This window comes from Borostomias antarcticus (genome assembly GCF_949987555.1).
Source record: "Borostomias antarcticus genome assembly, chromosome: 16".
NCBI classification, from domain to species: Eukaryota; Metazoa; Chordata; class Actinopteri; order Stomiiformes; family Stomiidae; genus Borostomias; species Borostomias antarcticus.
The window spans coordinates 5,104,984-5,120,176 of NC_140249.1; the positions used below are offsets into that span (position 1 = coordinate 5,104,984).

At 46.5% G+C, this 15,193-nt stretch overlaps 1 protein-coding gene across 1 annotated transcript; it reads right to left on the minus strand.

The window, feature by feature from the left end:
• Nucleotides 1-3,757: 3,757 nt before the first annotated feature.
• col10a1a (collagen, type X, alpha 1a) lies at nt 3,758-8,091 on the minus strand (the record flags this gene model as incomplete). The annotated part of the gene is made up of 2 exons (XM_084450632.1): nt 3,758-5,604; nt 7,965-8,091. The coding sequence occupies 2 exons, from the start codon at nt 8,089-8,091 to the stop codon at nt 3,758-3,760; spliced, it is 1,974 nt and encodes a 657-aa protein (XP_084306758.1).
• Nucleotides 8,092-15,193: the final 7,102 nt, after the last annotated feature.

Below are 15,193 nucleotides of genomic sequence, written 5' to 3' on the forward strand. Positions count from 1 at the left end.
TACAACTTAAAGATCAACACTCCTGTGGACACACAAAATACCATTCCTGAATGAAATAGTTTAGTTTAATGTCGGAACAATAGGTGCTCATCACATCATAGAGGTTTCACCATTTCAAAACTCTAGTAATGCACGTTGTATAGGTTTTGGTATGACTGGTTTTATGACCTTGATGAGATGTACGTTTTTAACCGATTACTTGTTGTAAATGAAGTTTCTTGTTTACCACCATGTTGATTTTTTTGTAAGAAATGAATAAATTTGGAAGATGTTTAAAACATGTTTTGCATCAAGCTGTGATGACTTGCAACAAAAAACGGTTTGAAATAGTGAATTTTAATGACCAACAAAGTGTGCTGGGTAATTGTAAGGAGAATTGCCGGTGCTATCTCGTAACACCATCTTTTTGTTCTTTTGTAAATACTGAAGCTTCACCCTATTTGAGTTTGAGATGGAATGTAACCTACAAATGGTATTAAGATTTCTCTTCTTAAGGTGTTCCATTTCTGTGAGCACTGTGAAAGAATAAAGCATTAATAAAGATTGAAACTGCAGTTGGCCTTGTTTGTTATCTGCTTTGACAGATGATGCTCTAAAAACACTTACAGAACCCTTTGTGGCCATAGAAGAGCCCTCTGGAAGAGGTTCCATGCAGAACTCTTCTCAGGGGTGTTAAGGTTCTCTACAGAGCCCTTTTCCGGTCAGAAAGAACCATTCAATCAATCAATCAAAGCTTTATTTGTATAGCGCATTTCATACCCAGAGGCAACGCAATGCGCTTTACAAAGAACAAGGGAGGTGGGTATACGACCCAGCCCTACATATTCCAGAGGGAAGCAAAATCACCCGGGGGCCAGATAAGTGAGCTGTAAAAATTCTTCCCTGACCCCTCTCAACAAGGCGATCGAGCAAGCTCCAGGAAGCAGCAAGCTAAAAAACAACATAGGAGAGACATGGCGAATACTGGTGTGTGTTTGCTATGGCCCAGGCCTAAAGCCGGAAGTGGGCTGGTGTATGTCTGTGTGTATGTGTGTGTGTGTTAACTAAATGCTACGGCATCCACAGCAGACACAGGGGTATCTATCGGACTCAGGGAGGTCTGCTGGTGACAGTGGGGCATCCACTGGACCTGATTAGAAGATAGGAGGGAGAGAGAGAGGCACTAGGGAGAGGGAAGGCAGTTCATAGGCACCATTCATAGTTCCAAACATCTCAGTTGAAAATGGATATGTCTAGAACCTTAGGGTCCTTTTTCAGTGGATGGTCATTGCACCCTGTTTTTAGAGTGACCATGAGGTTAATGAGAACCCTATGATCAGCTGTGCATTGAGAGAAGACATCGCCGCTCTGGCTGGTAGCGCCCTCCTATGGATACCGAAATTACACTTCTGTGAAGGGTTACAGACCACAAGCTGTGGGACTTTTCTAAGGATATCCCAAAGTGTTGTGTGAACAAAAACAAGACCAAACATGTAAGCTATAAATTCACCAGTCAGGCCTACCTCAGCGCTATCACATATATCTGCCTAAAACAACATAAAAAATAATATTCAAATTGATGGTTGTGCTATACCATGGACAACATTCTAGGAAGTCCAAACCTCTTAAAAACCCCAGACGTTTTTTAAGTCAGAGTCAGATGTCAGCTAGACGCCACACTGGGTGTTTTCACTGTCCCACATATGCCCATGGTTCCCATTTTAAACCAGCTATTTACTCTGCTCCCAGATTAAGCCTCTGCTGCTGAAAACCCAGCCACCGCAAGAAGGGTGTGTTTTTAACACGTAATGTTCCTGCTCCTGCTCCCTGGACAGGGTGTCCCTCTTGGACGGGGACCTGAGGCTTGCGGTGTCCAGTCTGCCCGCTGTGCCCCGTGCATGCCTGGCACATGCATGCAGATTCTGGGCTGCGTCCCAACACTTATAAAAGCCTGCCAACTCCAGGCCTCTGTTAGCACATTAATGCCCTTGTTATGTAGGTGCTGTCGGGCAGGTGCGCTCACCTGGTGCAGATGAAGAGGTCTGGAGGCTATGGGGGAACTGGGACAGATCCATGATATCTACCACTCTCCCTGGCCCACGGTGGCACTGCCCTGTCTCCCTGTCTTCCTGTCCCACCTCCACTCTTCCTGGCCCACGGTGGCACTGCCCTGTCTCCCTGTCTTCCTGTCCCACCTCCACTCTCCCTGGCCCACGGTGGCACTGCCCTGTCTCCCTGTCTTCCTGTCCCACCTCCACTCTTCCTGGCCCACGGTGGCACTGCCCTGTCTCCCTGTCTTCCTGTCCCACCTCCACTCTCCCTGGCCAACGGTGGCAATGCCCTGTCTCCCTGTCTTCCTGTCCCACCTCCACTCTCCCTGGCCCACGGTGGCACTGCCCTGTCTCCCTGTCTTCCTGTCCCACCTCCACTCTCCCTGGCCAACGGTGGCAATGCCCTGTCTCCCTGTCTTCCTGTCCCACCTCCACTCTCCCTGGCCCACAGTAGCACTGCCCTGTCTTCCTGTCCCACCTCCACTCTCCCTGGCCCACGGTGGAACTGCCCTGTCTCCCTCCTTCTCCCTCAGCGCAGGGTTCCTCTACATGCCAGTGCTCTAAAGCGGCTTGTGGTTTGCGGCTGCCAGCCTACAGCTTCCTCTAAGCTGGGTGCCCTCTGCTGTGTGTCTGGCCTCCCTCACCTAACCACCAACTCTGGCTCCTAGGGAGGATTAAACGGCACGTTCCCTGACAGAGGATACTCCCTCTGCCCCCTCCCTGGCTCCTCCTGGCCCAGCGCCTATATTCAGCACACCCCTCCTCTCTCATGGGGGGAGAAACTCTGTAAACTGGGGTAGAACCAGGGCCTCTCATGTGGGGTTATTCATGTATCCTGCACCTAACACATTTACAATGTTTATACTGTAGGAGGTTATAGGAATTTATATTCTGAAGACAATTTTGACTTTATGGCAAGTGTCTTAGGCTGTCTTATTAGTTGCACCCTCTATGATGTCTGCTTTTGTGCTGGCCATTGGAACGTTTGATTGTCACAAGATTTTGTATCAACTCTATGTCATGATACTGAAAAAGTGCCACTGAGTCCAAACATTCCTTTAAGACATTTTTTATTTTGGTCATTATGGTTTACATGTCATAATGATTTTTTAGGGATATAACAATGTTGTTGGTAAACAGTTTGATTTTGTACGACAATATTTGTTGGTGTGTTATATCTTGTAGTATTTCTAATGGTCAATTTGACCATCACCATTTCACAATATTCAAGTCACATACAAGGAATTAAGGTACAACATGGTGCACAGAAAGTCATCATGTACTTTAATAAGGTCACCAAAAACAAGGTTGTACAAAAAACAGACAGACAAACACAAAAATAAGAATCACTGGGTGGAATCAGTAAAACAAAATCCCCAAAAAAAGAAGAAAAAAAAGGAAGAGAGTGAAAGGAGAAATTTTCAGGACACAACATAATACCTCAATTTCACATGATGTCGCCAAAAGAGAAAACCTGGAATCTTTCCTAACTTTGCTGATTGCCTCCCCATCCCTGATAACCTGTTTGCATAAATTATTTCCTTCCTCTTAGTTAGCACCTATTTCTTATTTCTCAAGTCGAGATGCTTCTATTCCTCAAAGAAGAGAGTGAACTACCTGTCTGGCTGTTGGGCTGAGGAAAAAGTAACAGGGAGTTGGACTTGTTTGAGAAACAGCTTTGCGGATCTTGGGAGTGTGTGAGGTTTCACGTGGGCTCGACGCCGTCATCACGTCGAAGCGATGAGGAACCCTGAGAAGGAGCAGTGGACGTTCTCAGCGGCGAAGACGCCGTTGGCCTCGTCGTCGGGGATCTGCAGGTAGACGGTGTCCTGCTCGTCCAGCAGGAGCACGGCGCTGCCCGACATCTGGTCCAGGAAGCCCTTGTTGTACTCGTCGTAGCTGAACATGACGGGCTGGCCGTTCTTGTACAGTGCCACCAGGGCGTGGGCGCCGTTCACGTGGACGGTGTAGGAGAAGTAGTAGATCCCGGGGACCTGGCAGGTGAACAGGCCGGACTCGGTGTCGTAGTGGTTCTCGGCGTTGTACACCACCTGGTCGAACTTGATGGGCTCTCCGGAGGCGGGGTACGGGGTGGCCAGGGACACGGTGAAAGCAGACATGGGCGTCTTCACCAGGGTCGGGACCATGATCTCGCCCATGCTCATGCTCTTCTCGAAGATGACCTCGCCGGGAGCCCCGGGGGGGCCGGGGGGTCCGGCCGGACCCTCGCCTCCGTCCTGACCGTCGGCACCGGGCAGACCGGGGGGACCCTGAGGCCCGGGGATGCCCTTAGCGGCCAGGCCGGATGGGCCCGGTGATCCGGGGAGACCTGGGTGTCCCTTCAGGCCTGGAACGCCAGAGGGGCCGGCAGGGCCGGAAGGCCCTCTGGACCCGGGGGCGCCGTCAGATCCGGAGGCGCCTGGATCGCCGGCGCGCCCGGTCAGGCCCTTGGCCCCGGCGGATCCTGGGAGACCCGGGGCACCGGCGGCTCCGGTGTGGCCGGTGTCTCCCTTGTGACCTGGAGCCCCGGTGCCGCCTGTGGGGCCGACTGGACCTGTTGCCCCTGTGTAACCCTGCTTTCCTGGGAAGCCCTGCGCTCCCTGATCTCCCTTGTATCCCTTGGGTCCTGGGGCCCCCCCTGCGCCTGTGTCACCTTTGGGACCCATGGGGCCAGTGTCGCCCTGGAATCCTCTGGAGCCCTGAGCACCGTCAGAACCGACAGATCCGGTGGCACCGGTGGCTCCGGTGAATCCCATTGTGCCTGGCTCTCCCTTCTGACCAGTGGTGCCCGGGCTACCTACGACTCCTCTGTCTCCCTTCAGTCCGGGTACGCCTGGCTTGCCGTAGCCGGCTGCGCCGGTGGCACCGGTGGCGCCGGTGGGTCCCTGGTGGCCCTTAGGACCGACTGGGCCTGGAACGCCTGGGGCTCCGTTATCACCTGGCTTACCTGGCATACCCACCCCGGTGGCTCCGGTGTGGCCCTTGGGACCCATGGGCCCCGTGGCACCGGAGGCGCCGTCCCTACCTGTGGTGCCTGACTTGCCCGGCTCACCGGGGTAACCTGCCTTCCCTGGCTTCCCGACTCCGGCCGCGCCTGTCGCTCCCGCCGCGCCCATGGGTCCCGCCGGCCCTGACTCTCCCTGAGGCCCGGGAACACCCACCCCTCTGTCGCCCTTAGCTCCGGGGAGACCGGCCACACCTGGGTGTCCCTTCAGACCTGACTCTCCCCTTGGGCCAGCCGAGCCCGGGAGACCGCTGGAGCCGGGCTTCCCGGTGGCGGACAGGCCGGCGGGTCCGGGGCTGCCGGAGGGACCGGGCATCCCCCTGGGTCCCTGGGGTCCGGAGGCGCCGGCGTCTCCTTTGTCTCCGTTGGCTCCGGGGGCGCCGGGTTTGCCAGGACCACCGGGGGAGCCGGGTTTGCCTGGTACAGTGAGGCCAGCGGGGCCGGAGGGGCCGGCGGGGCCGGGAGCGCCAGGCTGGCCCACAGCGTCCTCGCCTGGGGGGCCGGGGGGACCTGCGGGGCCCTCGGGTCCGGGCTCTCCTGGAGCACCGGGCTCGCCGGCCACCGACACCACTGTGGAGACAGGAACAAGACAAACCCTCGTTGAAGCTGCAGTCAGCAATACTCTGTAGTCAAGTACAACAGACATGTGATTGGTACCCGTGTCATGTACATTAAGACTGACATGCAAGATGCATTTGTTTATTTGTTATTGCTAGTTATTTAAAGTTGACCAAGGGTTATTTTAAAGTTTTGAGGAAAGGTATTCTGCTACTGTTTACATTGTCTTTTACCTGGTATGCACAAAATAGGTGACTGATCTGCCAGCCGGTAGCAACTGATAACTTTTATTTGAAAGTTGTTTTGGACAGTTGTCAATTCCTTTCTTTATTGGCTGTTGCTCTGCATGTTGATCTGTTTACTAATAATAATTCATTTTATTTATAAAGCACTTTTCATTGTGAAAACACTCTCAAAGTGCTTATGTTGAGCTGTGATTACTACTGCCATTATAGCTTCCCTGTGCTGTGTGGAGACCTCTGCTGGCAGAATTTGATATTGACGATTATAACCGTTCATGGGAACTAATATTAGGCTGGTCCAATTGTTTTTCATTTGAGACAACTACTATATGTGTTTTAAAGGATCAGTCACTATTTAGATCATGAAAAAGGAAAATGTGGGTGAAATCTAGCACTGAATTTGGCTTTAAATGTATGCTGTAATTTCTATAAAATTATTTTATTGTAATGTGTTATTTAATAGTCTTAATCTTAAGTTATAGTAGTATATTTGAGTGGTAAATGCCTATTTTAGTGATAACTCGAGCTGCTCAACTCTATTACAGTACTTAATTACTATGTAATAACATACTATTACTACATTTTAACCACAGTAATAACAGTGTCATTACAAAGTATGAGGGCATGCTGTTAATGATAATAACCATATTTCTATGTGCTGCATCAATATTTAACCCTTTTAATGTATTATGGGTTTTGTTCCCTCCAAAAGGTATGAGCATTTCAAATGAAGTCCAAAATAGATTGTGGTTTTAGTCTTTAACTTCAATAGTTTCAGAACAGTTTCAGCAAGGCATAATCTAAGATTTGTTCCTCTCTAGCCAAAATCCCTAGGCAGAAAGCCTTGATATTGTGGAGAGGAATATAAGTATTTGTTAAACCGTTTAAATGTGACGGAGTTGTATTTTATGTGCTGTCTTTATGTGGTAGCATGGCCCAAAGTGTAAAAGGCAACTCAGTCCGGTCAACCAGAGGCCTGGTTTAGATACAGCAAAACAGATGTTTCTACTTCAAGCAAGGCAAGGCACACCCAAACAAACCACATTGCTGGGTGACTGAACTGTAATTGCCAGTGTCAAACTAAAAATAATTCAGTGAGAGGTACAACATAAAAATAAAAATAAATCCTCGAAATGAGACTGACTTTGTTTAGATGAGGGTGAAAGTGCTTCACTTTTGATTGGATATTAGGTGCACAAATAGGAATTCTTGCATTCTCTGGAAAATACATTACATGCATTTTGAGTAAGTATAGTGATATGTGACTTAATGGTTCAGATCTGAATCCCTTAATAAATAACATCTCTATGCAGATGTGTTCATTTTTCCACTTTTAATAAATCAAGCAAAACTAAGCCATTTTCAGAAATCCTAAACACATTTCCATTGCTTTTTAGTATAAAAGCAGGGATAATGTAGTCAGTTCACTGAAGCATAGATCTTGTTAAACTAGGAAATCATGTAGCAATCTAATCCAGATCCCAAAATGCAAAGGGAGACCAATCCACCTTCCAGACTGCTGAGTGATTTTCAGAGAAACCAGAAAATATACATACAGTATATATCACTGGCAGTTATTTGTATTCTGATTCATCCCAACTGAACCAAAAGCATTGCGGTTTATAACGCGAGACAAAATAATCCCTGCTGGTCAAACACAGCAAGTGAACTCAAGGAGGCAGCTCACTGCAAACAAAAGTCAAGGTAGGCTTGTATGCAAATAGTTCACACACACTAAGTCATTGGATGAGCATCCACAACCCTGTAGCCAATCAGGGGACTGGATAGCCACTGAGCAAGTGAGAGATCATGTTTCAGAGCGGAGCTGCTGGCTGTGATTTGAGCCAAACGGAGCATCCAGAGCAGAGAGGCATGTTCAGGTGCCTGAGCTCCCGATGTGAGCAGCATTGCTGGCATGTGAGTACCGTATCTTCTGATTGTGCTCTTTTCTATGCGTGAGAGGAGGGTGAAGATAGCAGAAGCTACATTCTCCACAGAATCTAGCTGAACTTTAAACAGCTATAGCAGTATAGATATGATATCATAAAGATGTCATAGAGAAAAAAACAACATGTATCATTGGTAGCTACTCATCAAGCCTTTTTGTATGATAGAGAAGAAGCTTCTTACCATGGCTCTTAACAGAGTAGGGCTGGTACTGGGGCGCCTTCATCACCTTCTTCACAACATATCTCTCGCCGTGAGCGGCGGTCAGGGCTACCAACAGGAAGAGGATGCTCAACGTTCTTAGTTCCATCTTCAGAGGTCAAATCTGGAAGAACAACAGGCAGAGAAGTTTACGATCGAGTCTGAGCAAGATAAAACGGCATTTAGTCATTCAAAGTAGGACCAACATGATTTAGTCATTTGAAGACAAAAAAGGATTTAGTCATTCAAAAAATGATGATAAACTTTCTAGCCTGTGTAAAGACTGCACACAAACAGTTACACAAGTTACAAGTCAGACAAGATAAGTTTATCCAGATAGAACTACACAGACCTAAGCATCCACAGATAACAATACTGTACAGAAACACAGATAGATGATGCAGATAGCATAATCTGAAATCCATGCGAACAGTAGTCTTAACATCTTAGGTCCCTGGATCCCTCGGAGCCCAATCTGGCTCTTCCAAACACCCAGGCTTCCAGCCCTGCTGCCCTAAAGGAGCCCACATCTCCTTCACCTGCCCCTGAAGCCCTGGAAGAAGCCAGTCCCAGGCAGGGGGCCTCGGCAGTGACTTCCCCAGAGATGGAGAGGGGAGAAAGGAAGAGAAAGACTCAAAACGTACCGGCAGTCTGGGGATCCAAAAAGGGGGTTAAAACACAAAATCTCTTCAGCACCAGGGAGCTTCCCGTGCTGCTGTATATCCGTACGTTAGGAACCCGTCTGAAGACCTGCTGCCTCCCACTACAATGATGTGGGTATTTATACCATATCTACCCCTCAGATCATTAAGAAAAGCCCCCACCACTCTGGAACCTCCCCCTGCAGAGGAGGGTTGTAATTAGCAGCTCTGTCCGCTGCAGGCATGTCACATCAGGAGGGCACACTTTGGCTTTGAATATTCTAGACACATGATTAAGACTTATTTCAGTCTCCTCCAACTACAAAAGTATCAAGTTTAGATAGCAGAAATGTTGAAAGGTTTAGTTACACCCTTTGATGCGAGAATCATATGTACTTCTGAGCTTCGTGTAAACTTTCAGCTGTAAACTGCCCTCTGCCTCATCATGTGCTTTGGTATCAAGAACTTGTGATATTTCATTCAATGTACTGTAGTCTGAAGTGCATACAACGCATCGCATGGTTGCTACAAATCCATTAGTGCTGTATTTGCATTTCTACCTGTACAGTCAAAACAATCCCCCCGCCCACAAAAAAAATAATAAAATAAAATAAAAACCAGCTTACAAAGCCGACATTGAGGATAGGAGACAGCACATCTCCATATTTACAGCCACACTGTGTTTGACATGTTCCTCACCTCTCCCGACCGTCTGGACCTCCTCCGTCCCCTTGACCAGGTAAACAAGGAAGCCTACAGTAGGACTCTGAGGTTAGCTGCAGAGCCATGGGTGGATGGACCTTCATATGCCAACATAAGAATATACATGAAAAGTGTCTAATGGACTGAAGTTATTATTATTATTTTGAATTTCCCAAGACTATGATTAGGTCTAATGTACTGGTAATGCATAGCACCTGGCCGGAGGTAAACACACTTAGCTTTCTATCCAGAGATGAACATAGATACTGTTTGGTCAGCTTGTCTGTTTGGTCAAGCAGAGTAAACCTTTCATTTGGTGCCCTATTTCAGGCCTAAACGTTACACTCCTTCACTAGTGTATTTTTGTAAGTGCTTCACCCTGAAATTGCTAATAAAGCTATAAAAAGAGCTACTGGAAAAGACATTTGTGCCGGACCTGTTTCTGTCTGCAGCCCGGTGAATACAGACTAGTGTGGTGGTGGTGGCAGGCCCGGTCTCATTAGCTGCAGGAGCACAGCTTCACCACCAGAGGGCAGGTTCTGCTGGGTTTGATGTCCGGGGTGCTGCCGACAAAGCGAAGTCGCCCTGCCACTGTGGTCGCCTGTTGTTATTTTTGGACTCCTGGTCGTATATACATCATCAGAGGTTTCAGGCCTGATTCCTACAATTACAGCCGCTGACTGTCATAATGCACCATTTCCTCAACTGGCAGTAGCCTCCAGTATTACCCCGCACTCCACCTTGGCCTGCTTTCTTTGGGATGCTCTCGCTGTAATTTCTCTATTTCGCCTGACCGCATAGGAAATGCATACACCCAAATAATCATATGTTCTGCCACACACAAGCGGCCATAAACAGTGTGTAGGGTGGCCTACTCAATTCACAGATCACCTCTCTAAATCGTTTTGGACGTAGGGCCATTTATGGAGTATTTCCTGCCCGTGTTCTAGCTGGTTTATGTGTTTATTTGTGTGTCTATTTGTATCATGCTGTAGATGGGGTAAAGACTGCTTGGTGAAAACCCAGGGATTAAGCAGGTTTCTGGGAAGGGTTCCTACACTGCACGTGACATGGAGAGACTTAGGCCTATTATAAATTAAAGAGACTCCTGTCTCCAAGGGTATAATTAAACATTCCAAGAACATGAAACTTGTTTGAATTTTTCCAATTTTAGAATTAGACCAAATTAACTGTAATTTTCCAAAGTACTACCTTGCTACAGTTCATAGTTATACTTGAATACATATATGAATATGAATACATACATGTTTGACAAGCATTGTTCAAGTCCATGCTGACAGATCATTTTATTTGCCATCTGATGCCTCCAAAAAAGGCTGAAAAATCTTATATTATATAAAAAAAATCTTATTTTCATATGCGAGCAGTAGAACTGAAAGACTAAGACAAGTGTGAATCTTCACAGTTAAAAGTGGGGCTTCCCAATCACCATCAAGACATCATAAATTCCATGAATGGTTTTCATTCTGATGATACATGTTCTCTCTTGACATCAGTTCAACAAGGCTGTAGTAGGCCTACACGTGATGACCTGTGTACAGTGGAGAGCCAGCATGTGTTTCCTGTACCAGCTATATACTGATATGACTGGCCCACACTGCAGCATTTCAAACTGTGTTTGTATTTACGCCCCACAAGCGAGTCAGTCTGCCCCAACTCCAGGCAGATTTAGCTAAATGACAGAGCAGCCGAGGGTGGAGTCTGAATTTTATATGTTTCTAGGTTCAGATAATTCCAGTTTATTTATGTTTATTTAAAAAAAAAAACTGTTGAAAACCACACATTCATGAAATGCATCTGCTGTTTATATTTATATTTATTTATTTTAGAAGAAGAATGTTTTAAAAACACCTTAATTTGCATGTAAGCTCATGTTAAGAAAAACTCACAGTTTAGAGCAGCTGTGTACCTTGGCATTAGATGAGCTGTGATCAACATCATTATCTGGGTGTTTAGACCCTCACAGCATAACATTTTGCCTGTTTGCTACACTCTGTGGTGTGCTTAGTATCTTAGCCACTCAGTGTTCTGCTGCTTGAGGGAGAATTCACCATCAGAAGTCGTAGAAGGAGCGTAGCTGGCTGTTTCTCCCTCGGTCCTCTGCTCAGCTCATTACTCTGCCACAGTAGCTTGATGTGGTGGCGCTGCCTCCATGATAATAACCATTAGGGGATGAGGGTAACTGCTTTAGAATTGTGAGTGGATGACTCAGCTCTTATTTTGTCTAATGTTGAATGCAGTCAAATAAATACACATATTAAAACTCTCGTCTCTGTTCATAGAGAGTGATATATGGGACCAACATTTTTACTGAGTAGGCCTATGGGCTGCTAAGAATTTCAGTTGGTTGGTCGGTTGGTCAGTCGGCCAGTTGATCGACAAAAATGTCCACAAACATGCACGTTTTTTAACAAACCTGAATTTGCGCTTGTTAAAATTGTTAATCGAAAAAATGTCCATGCCAGAGGTCATGAACAAATGTTCAATGCCACCAGATTCCTCGTTCTTACGCAAAGACAAGTGTTTCCACAAAAAATATTTGAGCTGAGAATGTGTTGTATCATCTCTCCAAGCCCTGAGAACAGGAGCGATGGAGGGAAGAGGAGAAAGAGGGGGAGGAGGAAGAGAAGGAAGTCATGACGGGGCAGCTTCTCCTCTGACCGGATGGTCCAGCCGACATCCCGAGAAGAACCTGGGTCAGCTGGTTCTGCTTTGTAACAACAACCAACTTCACAGACTTCAGTGGAGCAGGCCGCCACTGCCCTCCCTCCTGACAGACATCAACGCTGCTGACGGTTTAACTGCTAGAGTTTCAACTTGTGGGATGATAACAGTGTCTGGAGAAAAGGTTTCTCGTTTGGTCTGTTTCTGGTCCAACCCGCCCCCCTGCTGACCAGCGCTCTCCCACACCCAAGAGGAGAACATAATTGTTGGTTGATGTCAGGAGACCAAGCCCTCACCCAGCACGTGAGTTAAGACCAGGCTAAAAGACACACCATCATAGCTGGGATACGGATTTAAGGTTCTCAATAAACTCCATGTACCACTAAGAGCTACTTTGGGACTCATGAATGGGCGGGTTGCTGGGGGCCTTTTGGGACTGATTGGTAGAGAAATTACAGGGTCTCCCAAAAAAATCCCACGATTGGCGCCGGAAGTGGCGCAGCAATGAGGAGTGGCGTTTGTAAAAGCGGTCTGAAGCGGTCGGACTGAAACACTGAGCGGCCTCCCCCACAAGTTCATAGCTAGAGCTTTTCTTCATTTCTATCTATCTATCTATCTATCTATCTATCTATCTATCTATCTATCTATCTATCTATCTATCTATCTATCTATCTATCTATCTATCTTGAACCACTTGATTGTTGTGTGGAATGAGCTGTGCTTCTTGGACTTTCCTGGTGGATGGAGATCACACTGCTAATCTGTTTTGTCAACACGAAACTGATGTTGTCTGATCCAACAACCACAAAATCAACCAACCCACAAACCATTCAAGTCATGCTGTATGTCACTACTCTTGACATTTGATTGGTCCATGGCCATCATTCATTGCATTGGGACTGTGGGTATATCAGATGGAGCCTAGTTTAGCTGCTTATATGAAATGACAGTAGCCTATATTCTGAATTTAGTGAGTGCGGCATACAGGCCTGGGTTTTGAAGAGGGAGTCAGAGTAACGCTGGTCAGAAAGATCTGACTCTTTCCAGGGACCCTGGAGGCTGTGATTGGAGCAATGTGAAACAAATGTAAAAAGTTCAGAGATGTTTTTTAAACACAATTGTCTCGCCACTTTCCACTTTACAGACCACACCTTCATTATGTTGTAAGAATTACCTTTATATGTTCTCTTTGGGTTCCCCTGTCTTGTTGTTGTCTTGAAGAATCTCAGACTCTGTGTTATTGACGGAGAGGGGGCTAGGGGCATATGCTTATTGTGGAATCATTTGAGGGTATCAAAGTTAAATAAAGCCACCTAAATGGAATTTACAGCACATAAGTGTTGGTGGTGCAGTCCTGTATTTAAGGATAATCACCAATCTTAGACATCAAGACCCTGGAAATTGTAGGTTTCACTGTCTGCATGGGATAATGTCAGCCATTTCACAACAAAACTTGACCAACCTGTCAAAGTGAGAAACATTTGGGCATGAAGCCAATGTGAAGGAGTTGATGAACAATTCCGCACCATCTTGAAACATATAAACTTGAATAAAAAGAATAATTTAAACTTAATCGAACAAATCTATTTGACTTTCCTATCGAAACATAAATGGAATTCCGACTGAATTCCTTCACTTCCTGTATCTTATGCAACTGCATGAGACAGGAAGTCCAGACGAGACACAGTCATCCTACGCTTCACATCGGGTCCCCTCAGCACCATAATGAGTCGTTGAGAGGCCAGACAACAAGTGTTCTCGCATGTGAGGCCAAGATTTTCCCAAATTATGGGTGCTATAAAGTGAACCCCCGAACCCACACGATTCACGTATCTCCCCCACTACTACTCTACTGTACACACGGCCCCTCTGTCCCAGGAAAGGAGCCAGGGACCAGCACACACTTCCTACAGCGCACCACCCTGAGGCTGAGTCTGGAGGCCTGTGGTTTGGAGGCCAGGGGCCGCCCACCGTTGGAAACTGTGTGGGAGTTGACACTCAGACTGGTGTCAGAAACAGTCTATAACAGCTACGTACAGTAAGGCGTTCAAATCGAACCTGTCCACTGGGTCTAAACAAGAAGGACAGAAGAAAGGATGTTTTATATTATATGTGATTATGGCCCATTTGTTCTTGTTCTTTGTGCTTATGTTTGATTCCAATAGTATTCAAGCATGAACAGATGGTGAACCGACCTTGTCTGCACAAACAAATACCTGAGCGCACCTTTGGATGCAAAGACTAAAACTGTATTCTCAGAGAGAACACACAAACAAGTTGTCTGGCTGCTACTGATATTTTGAAGTCTGGTCGTCCGTGGAGGGAGGAGAACTCTAAAATAAATCTAGAAAAATACACATATAATGGCAAATTCATTGGAGAGGGTTTGCATGATGACTGTGGTCAGCTTTGTGATCTGTTTGTCCAGAGGTTTTGGTTTGACCAAGCTCTTCATATTTGCAGGATATTTTCATGAGTGGCGCAGAAGGTGGGTCTGCGAGGGCTGTGTGTGTGTGTGTGTGTGTGTGTGTGTGTGTGTATGTGTGTGTGTGTGTGTGTGTGTGTGTGTTTGTGTGTTGTGTGCATGCTAAGGCCTCACGTGGACATAGACTGTGGCATCGGAAAACTGTCTGTTCTGTAGCTCAGAGTATTTCTATCTCTTGAGCAACCATGCGACGCCACATGCTGGGTGAAGTTGTCTGACCAATGGTCATCTTTTGGTTGAGTGTCTCAGACATGGGGCTATAGATACACAGACCAACACCAACACCTCTGGAGCCGGATGAAAGGCTTAGTGATTCTCTGTATTATGCCAAGCTTGGAAAAGGCTGCATTGCACAATGAAATTGACTTAAGCATGGGCATTAAATCATAATACTTTGTTCAAAAAGGTTTAAGGTTTAAGCCGTTTTTATAATTGAACGCCATGGCTGAACACGTTCTCTGCTAGCCAGAAGCTATTACCTTCACCTGGAGGAAATGAGCTGCTCAAAACTGCTCAAAGTTGGTATTTTTACCTTTAATTTTATGGATGATGCACTTTGAATATGCAGGCATTTAATTCAGTGACTTTTAAGATGTTTATCAACGTGCATGGTTAGAAATAACAAATGTTGCTACGTGGTCCAGGGTTGTCTAAATGTTACCTAGAAACACAAAGAGTATTTTCCTCTCTCTATGATG